The sequence below is a fragment of the Loa loa genome, assembly GCF_000183805.2.
Source record: "Loa loa unplaced genomic scaffold supercont3.116, whole genome shotgun sequence".
In the NCBI taxonomy this organism is placed as follows: Eukaryota; Metazoa; Nematoda; class Chromadorea; order Rhabditida; family Onchocercidae; genus Loa; species Loa loa.
In genome coordinates, this window is record NW_018108296.1 from 1 (window position 1) to 16,408 (window position 16,408).

Below are 16,408 nucleotides of genomic sequence, written 5' to 3' on the forward strand. Positions count from 1 at the left end.
TTATAAGTAGTGTAACTCTTATAGTTATAAGTAGTGACAGCAAAAATCGGGAGATATACTGACAAATCCATACGCCCCTTTTTAAACCTTTATGATTTAATTGAAAATTCATTTGATTTGCCAACTACTTACAGGTCAAAGTTTGTCATTCCTGCGAGTATCAATGAGTTTTCCATTTTTTCCCGCCCTGACCTCCACAGGAAATCTGGCAATTCTGGAAGAACTTCACTATTCAAAATATTTGATTGGAAACAACGATGACAGGAGTTCCTTTGCAAATGATGACAGTTGCGGTCATATTTAAGTTTTTTTTAAAGAAATTTCTGTTTCCGCATAAGACGGTTTATGATTTTACGGGCCATCTCAGTCTAACTGGAATCATTTTCGAAGCATTCTGTATTTCAGAACGGAATATCTAAAAATTGCAGCATGCGACATTATTGCGCTCTTTCTGACCTCTTTCACCTTTTTTTTCCTCATCGTCATTGCTACACTAATGAGTCGTGCGACACAGTTGTAAACTTTACGGAAATGATGATTTTGAAATTTGATCTTCCAAAAAAATTGAGGTAGATTTCTATCCGATTAATTAATTACCTATGGTTTCTTCCAAGGAGTTCCTGTCGCACATTAAAAAAACGATGAATTCGGTATATTTTTCATTACCTGCCTTTCTTAAATGATTAGCGAACTCGATCTGTTTTCATCCATTATTTTATTGCTCATCAAACTCGGAGACTCGAACTCGAAATATGAACAATAATAAACGATCACTTTTCTTTGTTGATATGCATTTGTGGCATTTTGCAGCAAAATCGGTGAATACGTTGATATTACCGTAGCATGAACTCTAAGGCATGAGGATGTTTACGGTTGGTAATGGTGAGTGATACATTGCAATCGCAGTATGTCCTTCTGAGCATCTTGAGGATTTCAAGTTGAGAAGAGCAGAATACAGTAATTAATGGATACCGCAAACTTTCCATGAAGGAGGAAGTTTTGTATCTGTGAGAAATGAAAGATAAACGACAGAAGTAGGGATAGTTGAAAATGATCCTTGAAGACAATTTAATACGGACAGAGAGGTAGATTTCAGGAAGGACAAAGTTCACTTCAGAGGTTACGGTAGCTAGTTTGGAAAAGAAAACAAAGACATGATCGAAAGGAAGTAAAGAATGAAAGGGGTTTGAAGAAGAGGTGGTGCTGGTGACATACATATAGGATTTGATATGTGAAGTGAAAAAAAAAAAACTAAAGAACAGGCGGGGGAAGAATAACAAACAAACAGAAATTGATGGAGAGAATTTAGAGGTTTTGAAGAGAGAGGGAAGCCTCTGGCATCAGTAGAACTAAGGATGGAAGAGGGTGGTTGACACCAGCGCCATCAGTGAAAAGATAGATTATCATGACGGTACGCACCATGAGAGAGTGGCCGCTGGATGGATGAATACCTTTCCCTTTCCAGCCTACAATTACATCTCTGCTTCTGACCTGAAATGATTCTCTCCCGGACTGCTTCTCTCTCCTTCCTTACCAATATGTGCGCATTTACAGTAGTCGCACGGGGGGAGCTTCCTGAAATATTTTGATACAATGAGAGAATATCTCATGTTCCGTTATTCAAATTTGAAACTAACAAATGTTTCACAATCGTCCTCTTGCAGAACATAATAGAATATCTAACCTGAAATCATTCTCTCACCTACTGCTTGCTCTTTTTTTCTAACACATGCATTCTACAGCACTCTGAGTGGTCAGTTGTCCAGTCACTCCTTTTCAGCCGATATTGGCGCAATTACGGGTTGGACATAAAGTCACGTATCATTCTTCTGAGAAAACGCAGGACACTATGATTAAGCAGTCTTATATGCCATTTGTTGATTAGTAGTATGAAGCCAATGTTCAGTCTTCACCAAAATGGACAAAATGATAATCAAGCACAAAAGTGCTTTTTTTAATCATTTCTAAGCTGTTAAATGGCAATTACCGTTGCGGTTCCACAATGCTCATATCATTATTGGAGGTTAGATTGGATGACGGATGACGTGCAAGTTGTGATTGTAGACAGTGTCAAAATTTTGGCTGTCGAACTGATATGTTTGGCATATGACAGGGGGTACATTGATGAGATGTGCAAATGTTGGACAACGAAATCTTCGAATTAGAAAGTCTTATAATACATATAGTTCTGATGCCTTCATCTTGCTTATGTATTTGTGATAACGATAACATACATAAATTGTTTGGCTTAAGCTTAAATATCTTTTTCAATGTAATCGCTCATAAAAAAGTGAGTAGTTTAAATTTGGATTAAATCTCAAAAATCGCGCATTTCCGGGGACAGCGCAGGTTATCTACTCATTGTTGATCTTATCAATAAATATCATGGGAGCTGCACCACAGCACGGATAATAAACACTTCTGCTTTCAGTTAGTGGTTAATGAAAATTCTGATGGGAGAAACCATTAATACATAACCAGAAAATCATAATTCGGTCACTGGAATGTTTAAGCGGCTAAAGTTATTGGAGAAAGGGTTTTTTTTTTTCAATAAACCGAAATGTCTTCGATGAAAACTCGTTTTATTCGAAAGAAAATTAGCAAATACAAATAGTAATTTCGAAGTCTTCATTTAAGCCGTTCTTTGATTTTTCCTCAGTTAACTCATTTACAGGTTTCCTGAAAAGTTTTGACGAAATCTTATAGTTAAAATACCGAATATCATTATCATCTAGGAAACTTCGGTGATCTGTCTATCTAGGGTTTAATTTATGATCACATCCGTATTCTAAAATTATCAACCATTTACATATAGGCGATAGTTCCTGTAGTTCAATTGTAGATCAAAACTTGAAACTTGATCATCCATATGAAGCCGCACCCCAATAATGATAAACCATTATAAGGTGTTCATATGGCTTTGTGTCTGGGAGTAAATTCGGAGTGTAATATAAAAAATTAACCTGTAATTAGTCCGAGAAACAAATACTTGTAAAATGTTGTGAAGTAGTACACGAAGATGGGAATGTTATCGGGACGAAGGGTCATGATACGAATTTCCATGAGAATCTTTATGATGAACACGAATGCGATCGTGAATGCGTAAATAGCCACCATGAAGTGTTCCATCCAATGCTTAACTACGCTTTTTCTCCATTTCCCTTCAGTTGGCATTGGTGCTGACGATTTCAGTCGTGTTGGCATCAGAAAACTGCGGGATATTTCGAATACGCCCGCAACAGCATCGGATGATGATGTAAAGATGCATGTTGCGGTTACTTTAGCGATCTACTATTACTTTGAAATCGACTAACTTTGTAATTTCAACTTGAATTTCTCTTCAATTATATAACTTTTCATGAATAATGTTCAAACTTTTCTTCACAGTGCAAACATTTACATGAGCAATATCAGAATTATTATCTCACATGTTATTCTTTTGTTCTAGACAAAGCCCACTTCGTGTATATCAAATTCATTTTATATATTTAAAATATTTTAATATCAAGCTTAAAATCAATTAGTAATCGACCAGCCTTAATTGAATAAATAATTAAAACTAAGAAACACGACCAATTTGTTTTATTATATGTATCAAAAGAAGCCAAAACTAGCAATGATTTAGTTCAAAACCATTTCGCTACTCAAATGTGTTGCTAAAACTAAAGGTGACATCTGGCATCCAAGTACTTTTGATATATGAAAAGAATCCGTTGCTTAAAGACAGCCGTAGAAAGGAAAAATTTGATGAGTCTAGCTAATTTATTGGGTGATGATATATTCCTGCGAAGAGCGATAGAGTTGCTGAAAACTATGGAAAAAATCTTAAGATTATGAATTTCAATCTTTTTGATTAAATCAAAGAGTTTCGATTTATGGGATTAAATCAAGTGATAACTAACCTGACCTAATGAACTGTACCAGTATTTACATATGGAACCATGGCAGTCACTGATAATAAATGATTGGATACTCATCGCAGCTACTTGTCCTAATTTACCATTTATCTGATAAGGAAATACGATCAAACAGCTTATAAACAAAAAGTGAGGAATGAAACTCATATAACAGTTTGCCAATAAAAAGTATTGTGAGAACTACTTTCATACTTGAAAATATATTTAATAACTGATTTTCGAGCTTCAAGCATTCTATGGATCCAAAAAGAGTTTCAGAAGTCTAATGCATTTATGTGACCTAAAATAAAAAACCGCCGCTGTGATTCATAATGACAGGAATAAGGTCGTTTAAGCTTTTCAACTACCAAGTTTTGAAGAAGTTGGATCTCAGTATATCAACTTTTCTTAACATATGATTGCCAGTGATTGTGATTTACTACCATTACACGATTGATGAGGAGATACTAACAGAATCAGTCATTCCCCACAAACGACACAAAGACGTGGACTAAGCACTTATTAGCATTGACTTTTCATATCTAAAACCTTGAATGATATTTTTAAAATAAGTGACCTTAAATACCTTCCCAATTTTGCGCATTTCATGAATCCGTCGTCCCGGTACCGTCAAATTCATTAAAATTGGCATCTCGTATAACCAGTCTCGTATTTTGTAATCAAACATAAGCACACGGGGAATGGATCCAGGCAAACTGCCCACGATCTTACCCAAATTCGGATGCCCTTCCAAACAAAATGCTTCACTAGCTGCTCTGTAAACTGAATTCCCTAACATCATCAAATCCATCCATGAATTTGAAATTGTTGAATTCCTTATTTTAAATCATATCTGCTACTTCATTTTTAATTTCAGATTCTAGTTTTAAAAGGAACCTGTATTCCATCTCTGTTGTACTACTTTTCGACACATTATACAGTTGTGCCCATTGTTCGATACCTTTTTGCCAAAAGCAGTAAATACTGCTCATGGTGTGGTAAGTACAAGTTTGGAGAGGATAGTCTGTATAGAGTGTTGAATATTCGGTAAAGATGCTATCAAGAATTGTGTGGTGTAAGCGCTTCCTGTGAGTTATCGCAGTAATATTTATTCTGAAATTTCTCGACAAATTACAAATTTCTTGGTAATTTGACCGGAATTTTAATTTTCAAAGAGTGATATGGAAAAAGAATTATCAAATCCATTTCAACCACTTTTTGAATTTAAAATTCATCCATTACTTCATGCCTCCATCATGATTTGGAAAATGAAATTCACCTTACTACTCTCCATAAGTTTGTGCTGGTGCCATTTTCTTTGTGAAAATGAATAATGAACACCAGAAATGGGAATGGATGTGTTTCAGGGTGAACCTGCACATAATGTATTGGCTTCCCTGTTCCATCTGATTTACAAATATTCAATCTATCTGAGACGATTTCAAATTTTCGCAAGGAACTACCATTCCAGTTTCGTGTTACTGTTAGTTTACAGTCCCATGACAGCAAATAATGGATATATTCACTGAAATAGACGTCCCCCAACGTCTGCGTAAAGCTCCACGGTTACGTTAAGTGGATAAGAAAAATCGTTCCCTAAATAATAATTCACAAGATGCTAATTCTATTATCAAACACTACTTGGAAAGAATACCCATCAAACTTAGGCAAACTCTCCATGGAACATGCAGTTTCAACAGCACCCACTACAAGATATGTCACAAAAACAGCCGCCCAACTTGGCCACATTTTAAAAGTGAATCACAACTTCAAGCTGTTTTTATATTGAAAGAGGGAGAAATGATGCTCCTCAATCCAATATATTCTGGTATTTTCAAATGAATTTGAATGCATATAAAAACATTAAATCTTTTATCAATAAATTTAACAATTTTTCAGTATAAGCCTATATATTGATTTGTAGACAATAAAGTGATTTTATCGTGATGTACAACAATGAACTGCAAAGCACGACAATGCTGTGACGATAAAATTCATAAAGAATTTAAAACCAAGAATCTCTAATGCTAATCGTGTATTTTACGCGAACTTTTCCGCTTAAATGTTGATTGGCGAAGTTCCTTTGTTTGGGCAGCAATTTCTAATAATGAATAATACACATGACCACTATGATGAGTAAGCTAAATAATTGTCCAAAAGTGGAATTTTGTTCTGCATCATTCAAAAATTTATTTCCACAAGCAACATGTAAAAACAATTTAATCCTTCAGCAAATGCAGGTCATTATACAGAATGTATTGTTAACGAAAATGCATACAAAGTATAAAGCTAACTTAGTAAACCCTTCGCCGTACTGGGGATCGATCTCGGATTGGTAATCCTCCACTGCGCCGTAATATCGGTCCAACAGGCCCAATGCCTGGCAATGTAATTGCCACATCGATAAAATCACCAATTTCAAATTTGCAATTTGCTAACTATAAGGTGAATGATGTGAAGCGCGAAATTATACGTTTTTACACAAATTTTAGATTTGCAAATCTAAGCCCTCAGAGAAATGATACCAAGTTCTTAAAATCTGAGCTATAAGAATCCATAATGATTCACGAATTAGAGTCAATTCAGATCCTTGTTTCAAAGTTGAAAGGAAGGGACAGTATCTCAGATAAATTCGCACCGATCTCATAATTTGAAACCAATCGAACAACTCAAAAGAGAAGGAAATTTTTGGAGATAAATTTATTGCTTGAAAACTAAAGTTCCTTAAATAGTGAAATTTACCGTCTTATTGTCGTCCACACCACGTTGCCCGTTCATTGTGTTGCCGATGTCCCTCATCACATATCGCGGAGTGAAGCGGTCTGGAGCTACTGAAATTGAAATCGAATTCAGAATTTTACAGACGTTACTTGTGGTATGAATGAGATGGAAATGACTTCATGAAACAACTAAGTTCTAGGCTGTAAATGAAACAGCATCAGGACAGAGTTACCAAGTTATCGACCTTGTAGTCCTGTGTTAATGCAGTTTAGTCAACTTCTTTTTTTCCTACGTTCACTCTAAAAGATTAATAAACTGCCAAGCTTTATTATTTTATCAGTGACTAATCTTAGAGTATTACCGACTGCAAAGTCAAACGTAGTGCCACGACGCCGAGCATCTGGATTCACCTCCTTGATCAATGACATTAGTTCTCTCAAGGTGCAGTCCAGCCTGGAACAAGGTTTGTTTTTTGACCCAGCAACCGTTAAGCCATTGTTTTGATTCACTGTTGGGTTACGGCAATATTTACGACATCAAGAATAACTCAACAAGATAGTGAAGCTAAGAAAATGAGAGCTAAATAACGGTCTAAAGCAAAATGCTTGAAGTACACAGCCTTACACTAATGTACTAATGTAGCAGTAATATTCAGTTCTCATAAAAATGAACTCTACGTGAGAACAAAATACCAAGTATAAATCTGTAGTTCGTTAGCTGGGGTACTGCCACGTCCATATTCCGACAACGGGTTATGCCGTCCGTTTGCACAAAATATTCGTAACAAAAGCGGACACACCTGAAATGAAAGTTATGCATAAATGAGAAATAACAAAGCCCCTTTAATTTTGATTAAACAGACATAGAAACGGTCAATTTCTCTTGTTTGTCGAGTCCAAGTTAGAAGTCAGACTAACTTTTATATAAGTAAGTTCCCATTCCAAAAGCAAACAGTGAAAAATAGATCACATAAGGAAAACCGATGACTATAAAAAGTAACCTTCTCACGATCCACAGTCTTCTCCTCCGGTGCTTCCACTTGAGATATTACATTCATCCTTTCCTTCGTTTGTTATCATAAAATTCCTGCAGTATACTACTAACTAGTTTACTTGAGCTCTAGTGATTTCAATCTCCCATGCTGGATACCCTTTATATGGAACAATCTCTACGTACTATTGTTACCTTCAAAATATTTTTAATGGCAACAGCGACCATCGAGAGTGATGACATGAGCTTTGAACCAACTGAACCCATGGAAAAGCACACACCCGCACAAACACGCAGACACAAACTCAAAAGCAATACCCATCCACATTACACACTACGCACTCATACGTCTTAATGAAAAGCACGTGACCCAACCCAAACTGCCCGAATTTTCGAATCAGAGTACTTTGATGAGAGGACGCTATGAACACGTCCGTCTCGTCGTCATTGCTATGACATAGGACGGTGACTGGTGGTAGGGGATGCGATAAGTTTCGGTTGGGTGCATGTGTTGGTAGGTAGAAAGAAGGGATGTTGGTAGGTAGAAAGAAAGATGAAGGATCGATGGGGCCGTGGTCAAGGTGAAGGAGTTGAAGGAGCGTCCGACGGGTAATAAGTTGCTAAACTTTGTGACTTCTATAAGCAGGCTGTTATGGGTGGTAACACTACTAGCAAACCGTGGGTCGACTTCAGAGTTCGCCCCAAAAAGGAAAGTTGACGAAAAAGAGGTTACCAATAATTGTCGCGTTGAACATATCCTCCTTTGAAAACACTGCAAATTTCAATTTGCAAGCTTAGAAGTGGCCTTGTGAGGCTTTTTTTAAATGTGGTAAAGGTTGTTTTGATTGGAACTATTTTACATGTTTCACTGACGGTGAATCAGCAGAATTCATTTATCCAACACTTGCGGATATTGTTGGACCTTAGGGTATTTAAGTTTCATTAAAACTTCAATCGTGTTTTTCACAATGTGGAATGACCTTATCCGCTGTTTTAGAGGTATGTCAGCGAAGAAGCCAAGGAGCAACATGTTAAGCTCGTCCAAAAGCTGACCCAAAAATGCGGCTTATAAATGGTGATTAACAGAATTTTAACTGCTCGATTTAATGGTTCCTGAAGAACATATGAGCAGCATAACATTCATATTGTTTGTTTATTTGTGATATCCCCTTTATTTTGATTTTGTTTCATTTGAGGGTGGGACATTTCTAATGCTCTGTTGTTATGCAGGATAGGTAAACCATCCACTTCTTCATAAATAGTAATTTCGCATGAATACCAACTTTTGCACAGCTACTGTTGGGCAGTTTGATTGTATGCAAGCGATGCAAAGAAAATCTTAGGGACGATGCTTTATCGCCGTTCATATTGCAAAATGTGTCAAAAGCACATTCGCTTTCAACACTTCAGACTGTTCTTTCGTCTTAATGAAAATCCAAAGATTATGTTATCCGGAGAAAAAGAATTGAATGGTGTAAGGGAGGGTTGACTGTGTAAATCAATTATGTTGGTCGATTTCTGACTTTCTATTAAGACTATGTTATATATGCATTGTTATTCTTGGGAGTGACTGGTCAAAATTAGTATTCTGTTCTGCAAATATAGTGATTTGATAAATATTTGGATACAGCCGTTGCTGCTATTACCCACATGTAAATTATCGTTACTTGTTCGCTTTATATATTTCTTTTTGCACATTATGCTGCTCGACAGCTTTTTTTCCCTCTTTAAAGCTATCGTAGCTACTTATTAAAGTGTTCATAATCCTGCTCGCAAGTTGGTTTGATGACACAATTTCTTAGGTCAAGATCATTGCAGATATCATGATGAGTGTGGAAAAACTTACTGCGAGATGAATGTATTATCAAATCGGTGCCTTCGGCAATTATTCCTGTGCAGGAAAGGATCAGTGCCATTCACTCCAAAGCTTACTTCTGTCAAAGCACAAAGAGCATTGTCCGGAGCAACTCTGGTTGAAGTTTCACCGAAAAGTATACAGCCTTACTTGAGGCTGATGCGTATCGATAAACCCACTGGTTTGCTTGTTCTAAACATTATATGGAGAATACACTGTAGTTCACTACATCATGTTACTAAATCTTCGTGAATCTCGTGAATCCTTGTTTAATTTTTCAAAAAATTCAAGACTTATTCAAAATATACTGATATAAACGACAGCTGAGCAACTATTTGGTATTTGCGTAGGTTTTTGGTTACTGTATTGGCCGTGTACATGGTCAATAGCGCTAGCTGCAGCGCCAGGTTCATTGCCCGATCTGAAAATGCTTGCATTGTTTGGTGCTGGATCGATTCTAATGCGTTCTGCCGGTTGTATCATGAACGATATTTTCGATAAAGATTACGACAGAATGGTATTAGTATTAGACGCTATTACTTCTGTTTCATTCATTTTGTGCGTTTTTCGATTTCTTTAGCAACTGACACATTAGATGTGGAGTACAACCAGATGATCTGTTCTGTTTCTTTGTTTTCACTCTTACTGTTAAGGTTGAACGGACACAATCAAGACCACTTGCAAGTGGAGAACTTAATAACCTACAAGCTGTTGCTCTTCTTGCACTGTTGCTGTCTGGATCACTTTCGATACTTCTGCAGTTCACCTGGTTCAGGTTTCTTCTATTGCTCATTTCGTTCATTTCGTTTTTCTGGAATTTGTGTTTCCTCAAGCACCATATTTCAAATATGAACTATTTCATAGATTACCTGATGTGTTAGGTTTGTTCAAGAAATGACACGAGCAGTCAAACTTGATATTCCAGGATCCTGGTAATTGTGCTTTAATCACAAGTATCACTGGTGGTTAAAGTTTAGCTGTTGTAATGATGAGCACTTGCAATGAAATAGGTGAAGTTTGACTTTGATGCCTTTTGGTGTCAAAAATAAGTCGTTCTGAATATCTTCAATTTCAGTGTTGCTGTGGGTGCTAGCTCATTACCTTTAGTTGTCGTATATCCATTCGCAAAGCGCTATACGTATTGGCCACAGTTCGTTCTTGGTACTCTTAACAGTTCTTCCAACTTGATAAATATTTTCCCTTAAATTGTTTGGCATTGTCGTTTTAGAGAAGGTAGAATTTTTCAGAAACTAGTAGATTTGGTTTTGTTGCCAACTTGCTAGATTTTTTCTTGATTGCGGTGCCTTGCAAACTAATGCTTTTCTCACAGTATCACTGATTGCGCAATTTGAAAAACTGGAAAATGCATCGAAAACTTGAGCATTAATTTCTTGTTCAAGAATTTCAGGGCTTACCTCTAACTGGGGAGTATTCATTGCGTGGTGTCACCTGTGTCCGAGCACACTACTTACCGTCATCCCTTTATATACTGCTACCGTATTTTACACTGCCACATATGATACCATATATAGTCACCAGGTATTATATCTTACATTATCGCGTTTCAGCTAGACAAGCTTCACACCACTGACGGCATGCCTGATATTACCAAATTTGAAAAACCTATAAAAGAGCTACGGAAAATTTGAAATGCAGTATTTAAAATTTGAATGCTATCTAACACGGCTTCTAGTCCTTATCAAAAGTGCTGTTGTCTTCTTTCTGTTGTATCTGCTTCCAAAATGCTTTCTTTACCTGCTTGCTTTTTTTTTCCAATAATATGATACTTGCTTTATTCTGTTCCTTACTCTTATTTTACATTTCGGGAGTAATTCATTTTTCTTACTCACTAACTCAGCTATATTTTTGCTTTTGCACAGTTCATGCTATTGGAGGTGTTCATTTTACTTTCTGCTTCTCTTCAGAAGGCGTTCAGTAAAGGTAATACCGATTTTCTCTAGTCTTTAGGAAGAAATGAGTTCCAGGGCTTTTATTATAATCGTAATTAACAAATGTACAGAAATCGCATGGCATGCTAATGCTTTTTCTAGCGTTTGTCGTCGAAAATGCTAAGTCTTCTGAGGAAAATGTGTTTTAATTATATCTTTAAATATCTTTTTATACAGTTCATACTATTGAAGATGTTTATTTTTCTTTCTGTTTGTCTTCAGAAGGCATTCACAAAGGTAATGCTCCAGACGAGTTCCGAAGCTTCTAACCCAAAAATTATCCCATTATTACTAGAACGAAGATTTCTTAAGTTTTCATGGATGTTTATTTTTGAGACTTAATTTAAACTTCCACGTTTTATAGTGGGATAAGATGCAGTTCTATAATTCCAGGACTTAATTAGGACTACTGAGTTTTGCATCAGCCATTCTTTGTACTGTAGTCTGCTTGATCAAACAATGAGGGTAAAAAATCGTAATGGAGTAATAATCCAAGGATTATACAATACTACTGATTCCACAGGCTTGGCATTCAACTGGGGAGTATTGCTGGGTTGGGCCGTTATACGCGACGAATTGTGCATAGCGCTGCCTTTACTGTATATGGCTTCGGTGAACTGGACTCTGATTTACGACACAATATATGCTCATCAGGTGGAATAGGCTTGGACACAGTATACTCTAATATATCCCAGATATCTCACAGATGTTATGGACAAAAACACTAAAAAAGATCACTTGACAATGGGACGATATCATAGGAGTAGAAATAGATCGCTTGGAAATTTCCACTAACATATCAATGGCATAATGATTTGAATTATCATCTTATAGAAATATGTTGGAAGTTATCCCTTTTTAAATGACACTAATAAAGCACTACATTCTCTATTTTTTTGTTTCAGGTGCACTCTTTATTATTTCATATACTTCAGTTTGACCATTTAGGACAAAACAGATGATCTGATTGCTGGAATTAAATCTACGGCCCTGCTTTTCGGTGATAAGACAAAATACTGGTTGACTGGCTTCGCAGTTCTTACCATACTAGGTTTTGGGACGACAGGTGTTATGGTGCAGCAGACGTGGCCTTTTTACGGAACCTTAGCCGCTACTGGAATACATCTTGCATGGCAAATTGGTGCTGTGGATATTAATGACCCAAAGGACTGCTGGAAGAAATTTAAAACTAATCAGGTAAGACAATATGTTAATGTTTTTCAAGCACAAAAGACTATATTAATAGTATCAGCTGATTCCACAAATAAGAAATGAGTCGTCTCCATCCTTCCCCATGATTATAGTTAGCAAGCATTTTCCAGCACTCTGTTTGAAAAATGAAGGACATAAACTTATCAATGATAAATTACAACATCATAGTCAGTTTCGACAAAAATTCAGTAAAATACGCAGCAAAAGTTGCAGATACATCTGAAATGCAGAGGAAAGACTTTCATAATTTCTCTCAAGAAGAGAGGTTTAATGTAAAACTGGGTTTGACCCAGAATGACAAACTGAAAAAAATATCTTGGAACAGATCTCAAGGAAGACTACAGCAGGACAAAAGAATTTATCTTAAGATCATCTTAAATGTCAGTGAGGGCGAAGGATATTCATACCATTTTTCATCACTATTTTTCCAGTGGCTTGGTGCCATCTTATTTACTGGTATTGTCGCTGGGAATTTATTACGGAAAGAAGAAAAAGGAGAGGCGAATTGCTGCCGCTGAAAAGTTTAAGTAATATATCTATTGTACTCTTTTAATGAATGATGCTAAACATCAGTTCTAAATGAATACATGTTCTCATATAAGTATGCCAATGCAGATCAGTAACATATTTATCCATAAAGAGATATGATCATGTGCTGCTTGGGCATAACCAAAGCTCACTGACTTTGTTTAAGACACATTCGAGCAAGTAATGCAGACAATTGAAGCAGTGAGCTAAGTCCTTCCACAACTCGCACATGACACAAACCAATTTCCTGAAATCACTAATTCTTCAACACCGTATAAGCTTATTCAATTCCATCAATTTCATAAACCCCAGGTGGAAAAGAAGCAATACCTTCACGTATTCCAGTTTCAAATATTCAGGAATGTTGACTGTTTTACACACACGAACCATGTTGTTGAGGATATCTTCTGATGAATAACCCATCCGATAAAGACTGTGCAAAATTTCACCAGCTTTGATGACGTTTCCATGAATGCAGTGCTCAATCATTTGCATTACCTTTTGTGGATGTGGCTCATCACATACCTTTATTTTGTACCTCATAAAATTCTTTGGTAAATGAAATTTTAAAGTCAAAAGTAGGAAGTTTACAAGCTTACTGCCTTATACAACTGCGGCCTGTTGAATGAAATCACACATAATTAATTCTCAAAACTAATCGCTTTTACATCATTCCACTACTACATGACTCTCATGGGTTCAGGCAGCCTTGAAGCTATATGCCTCCAGATTCTAACATCCATTTCCCGTTATGTCTTGCATCTTATGCGACTGTATAACTTCCGGAAATCAAGTGTTACTCGGAGGACTAACCAACAATAAGTATAATAATATTCAAAAGACGGGAATTTTAATCAGAATATCACAGTTTTCACTTCTATTACAACGAGGAGTAACAGCGAGTCAAAGTGCTTACCTTGAAAACATTATCAGCCGTGACATTATTGAAACCAACTACTGTACATTGTAAGTTGTTGAGAGCCTGAAAAAACATCCATAATGTAAATGATAAAAACAATATGTATTTAATCAGGCTAAACAATCATTTCAAGGAAAACTCAGTAATGCGTGATCCATTTCTGTCAGTGAAACAAACGACGTGCTCTGCCCACCAACACTTCCCTTACTTTATAGTCATAGTTGTACTGCCAATCAATAAGAATCTGCGCTAACTTCAAAAAAAAATTACTTGTCGCATGTCTCCTTGGGCAGTAAAAACTAAGGCGTCAATCCCGCTATCATCGTAAGTTACTCTTTCTGCCTCACATACTTGCAACAATCTTTTCACAATTTGTTCCTCAGAAAGTTTCGAAAACCGTAAAATAGCACACCGAGATTGAATCGGTTCTAAAATGGTTCAACAAATAATAACCCAACAATTCAAGAATATACATTCTTATTTTCCGGGTAATTTTCTCGCAAACTTCTTGCAAGCAAATGGCAATACATCAAGATAATTTAATTAGAAAATTCCTAGCCAAGTTCTCCAGAACAGCTTTTCCAAATAGTTTGCTTTTTCTCACTGACAATTCACCTATGTACAAAAAGAAGTGAAGAGAATTATTCCCACGAAAGGCTATCTTAATAAAATTGAAATGTATGAATAAGTTTACCTATAACCTTCCCAGACTGATTACAAGCAAGTGCAAAACGAGTCGTTTTACTGTATACCTCCATTGTTCTGCGGAGCGCCTGTTGTGCTCCCTCCGTCATTGAATCCACTTCATCCAGTATAACCACTTTATGTCTTCCCGGTGGTAACGTTACCTTACTTTGTGCAAAGTTTTTGATTTTATTTCGCACAACGTCTATCCCCCTGAAGTTGTTGATAATAACCTCAAAATAGATTAGGTGTTTTCCAGACAAAACATAACCAAGCGAAGCCTTAACTGGAAATGTGAGGATGATGTGAGCAGAGAGTCAAGGTTATAGATCCAAAAGAAAATAAGCATTAAAAGCAACGATAATTTGAAAAATGTTTACCTATCATCGGAAGCATTCAGTTCCAAGCATGCACTTTTAAGGCGATCACCAAGCATCTCTCGTGCTAGTGCCCACATACTCGTTGTTTTGCCACACCCTGGTGGTCCCTTAAGAAATATAATATCAAAACAAAAAGGAATTATATGCAAAAAGGAATTATATGCCAACAAAATTTGCATCAAAAATAGAATTTTGAAAGACTTTTAACATGAAACAGCACATTAAAAAATAACCGAAATAATGATATTTGGTGTATTCCCTTGCTTTGCGAAGGCAGCCAAACGTTGCACAACAAATTCATTTCCGACGACTTCTGATAACATTTTTGGCCGATATTTCTCGACCCTGCAATGATGAAGCAATTTTCATAAGGCCCTATTATTTAGTCATGTATTGAAAGCTACAACTAGAATGAATTCTATTGATATTGAAAATAAATGTAAGACTGCCTCTAACAAAAAAGTGATTAGTGACAACTTATCAAATGTTTTTGTATGCGACCGTTTATTGATATCATCCGATGTCGGGAAAAGCAAGAAAATTTATAATATGTTAAGGCAATGAAAATGAATATATTACAGACTTCCACTATAAAGCTTGTCTTATTTTGAATATTTCACAGGTAAATGATTCGTCGCACAAAAATAAAATAAAGGTTTTCAACGCTTTAAGTAATGGATCACTTATCCAATTCCTATGACATTGTTGTAAAGGATATCCGGTCTGATAACCAAGCTATTTGCAATCTTCAATATGTTAAGAAGCATCCAGACTGACACCTAGTTTATGTAAAGATCCTCTAATTTAACAATCATGCTTATATTCAATGATTAACATATCTTACGCTTCCGTTAACCAATTCCTTTAATCGAAAAAAAAATATAAATTCTTGCCTGGGCATTGATCTTGTATGTATCGTATTAGGTTTGTAAACCACCCCTACTGTATAAAGGGTTTCCATTGCGTATTAAAGACTTAGCTTCATTCGGTGTTCCACAAGTCACCTTATCTTAAATTCCAATTCAACTGCTCGACACGCTAAATTTCCTCTTTACTCCAATAAGAAACTCAATCATAACAGTGTTCTCTACATTCGCTAATAATCAAGTAAGTAATCTATCATCGTCATCAATAAACCTTTATCAAATTCCTTGCCCGCGTGTCAAGCAACACAAAGAAACTTCATTGTCAATCCCCTGTAACACAAAGGCAAAATCTGCATGATAGCCAGAATAAACTATCAGTGGTGCAATTCAATTTACCTATGGTCTTAC

General features: G+C 36.2%; 4 protein-coding genes across 5 annotated transcripts; 1 reads left to right on the forward strand and 3 right to left on the reverse strand.

Moving 5' to 3' along the window:
- Window positions 1–2,989: 2,989 nt before the first annotated feature.
- On the reverse strand, window positions 2,990–4,888 carry LOAG_05793 (hypothetical protein; the record flags this gene model as incomplete). Its single annotated transcript, XM_003141330.2, has 4 exons — window positions 2,990–3,288; window positions 3,903–4,007; window positions 4,483–4,672; window positions 4,794–4,888. Coding segments are annotated over 4 exons (687 nt in total), but the record flags the coding sequence as incomplete, so codon positions are not given.
- Window positions 4,889–5,751: 863 nt separating this feature from the next.
- On the reverse strand, window positions 5,752–7,998 carry LOAG_05794. Of its 2 annotated transcripts, XM_020446973.1 has the most exons (6): window positions 7,803–7,998; window positions 7,618–7,703; window positions 7,310–7,416; window positions 6,979–7,070; window positions 6,639–6,727; window positions 5,752–6,334 (listed from the first exon to the last, which is right to left on the reverse strand). In XM_020446973.1, the coding sequence occupies exons 2-6, from the start codon at window positions 7,672–7,674 to the stop codon at window positions 6,191–6,193; spliced, it is 489 nt and encodes a 162-aa protein (XP_020305961.1). In that variant the 5' UTR covers window positions 7,675–7,703; window positions 7,803–7,998; the 3' UTR covers window positions 5,752–6,190. The 2 variants fall into 2 exon arrangements, with proteins under 2 accessions (XP_020305961.1, XP_003141379.1); XM_003141331.2 differs by having other exon boundaries at window positions 7,618–7,998.
- Window positions 7,999–8,160: 162 nt separating this feature from the next.
- Window positions 8,161–13,141, forward strand: LOAG_05795 (4-hydroxybenzoate polyprenyl transferase; the record flags this gene model as incomplete). The annotated part of the gene is made up of 9 exons (XM_003141332.1): window positions 8,161–8,216; window positions 9,426–9,643; window positions 9,813–9,979; window positions 10,116–10,237; window positions 10,538–10,623; window positions 10,871–11,001; window positions 11,805–12,065; window positions 12,360–12,608; window positions 13,055–13,141. 9 exons carry the CDS (start codon window positions 8,161–8,163, stop codon window positions 13,139–13,141), a joined length of 1,377 nt encoding a protein of 458 aa, XP_003141380.1.
- A 158-nt stretch (window positions 13,142–13,299) lies between these two features.
- Window positions 13,300–15,457, reverse strand: LOAG_05796 (hypothetical protein; the record flags this gene model as incomplete). Its single annotated transcript, XM_003141333.1, has 7 exons — window positions 13,300–13,398; window positions 13,482–13,676; window positions 14,068–14,133; window positions 14,341–14,498; window positions 14,765–14,967; window positions 15,135–15,241; window positions 15,368–15,457. The coding sequence occupies 7 exons, from the start codon at window positions 15,455–15,457 to the stop codon at window positions 13,300–13,302; spliced, it is 918 nt and encodes a 305-aa protein (XP_003141381.1).
- Window positions 15,458–16,408: the final 951 nt, after the last annotated feature.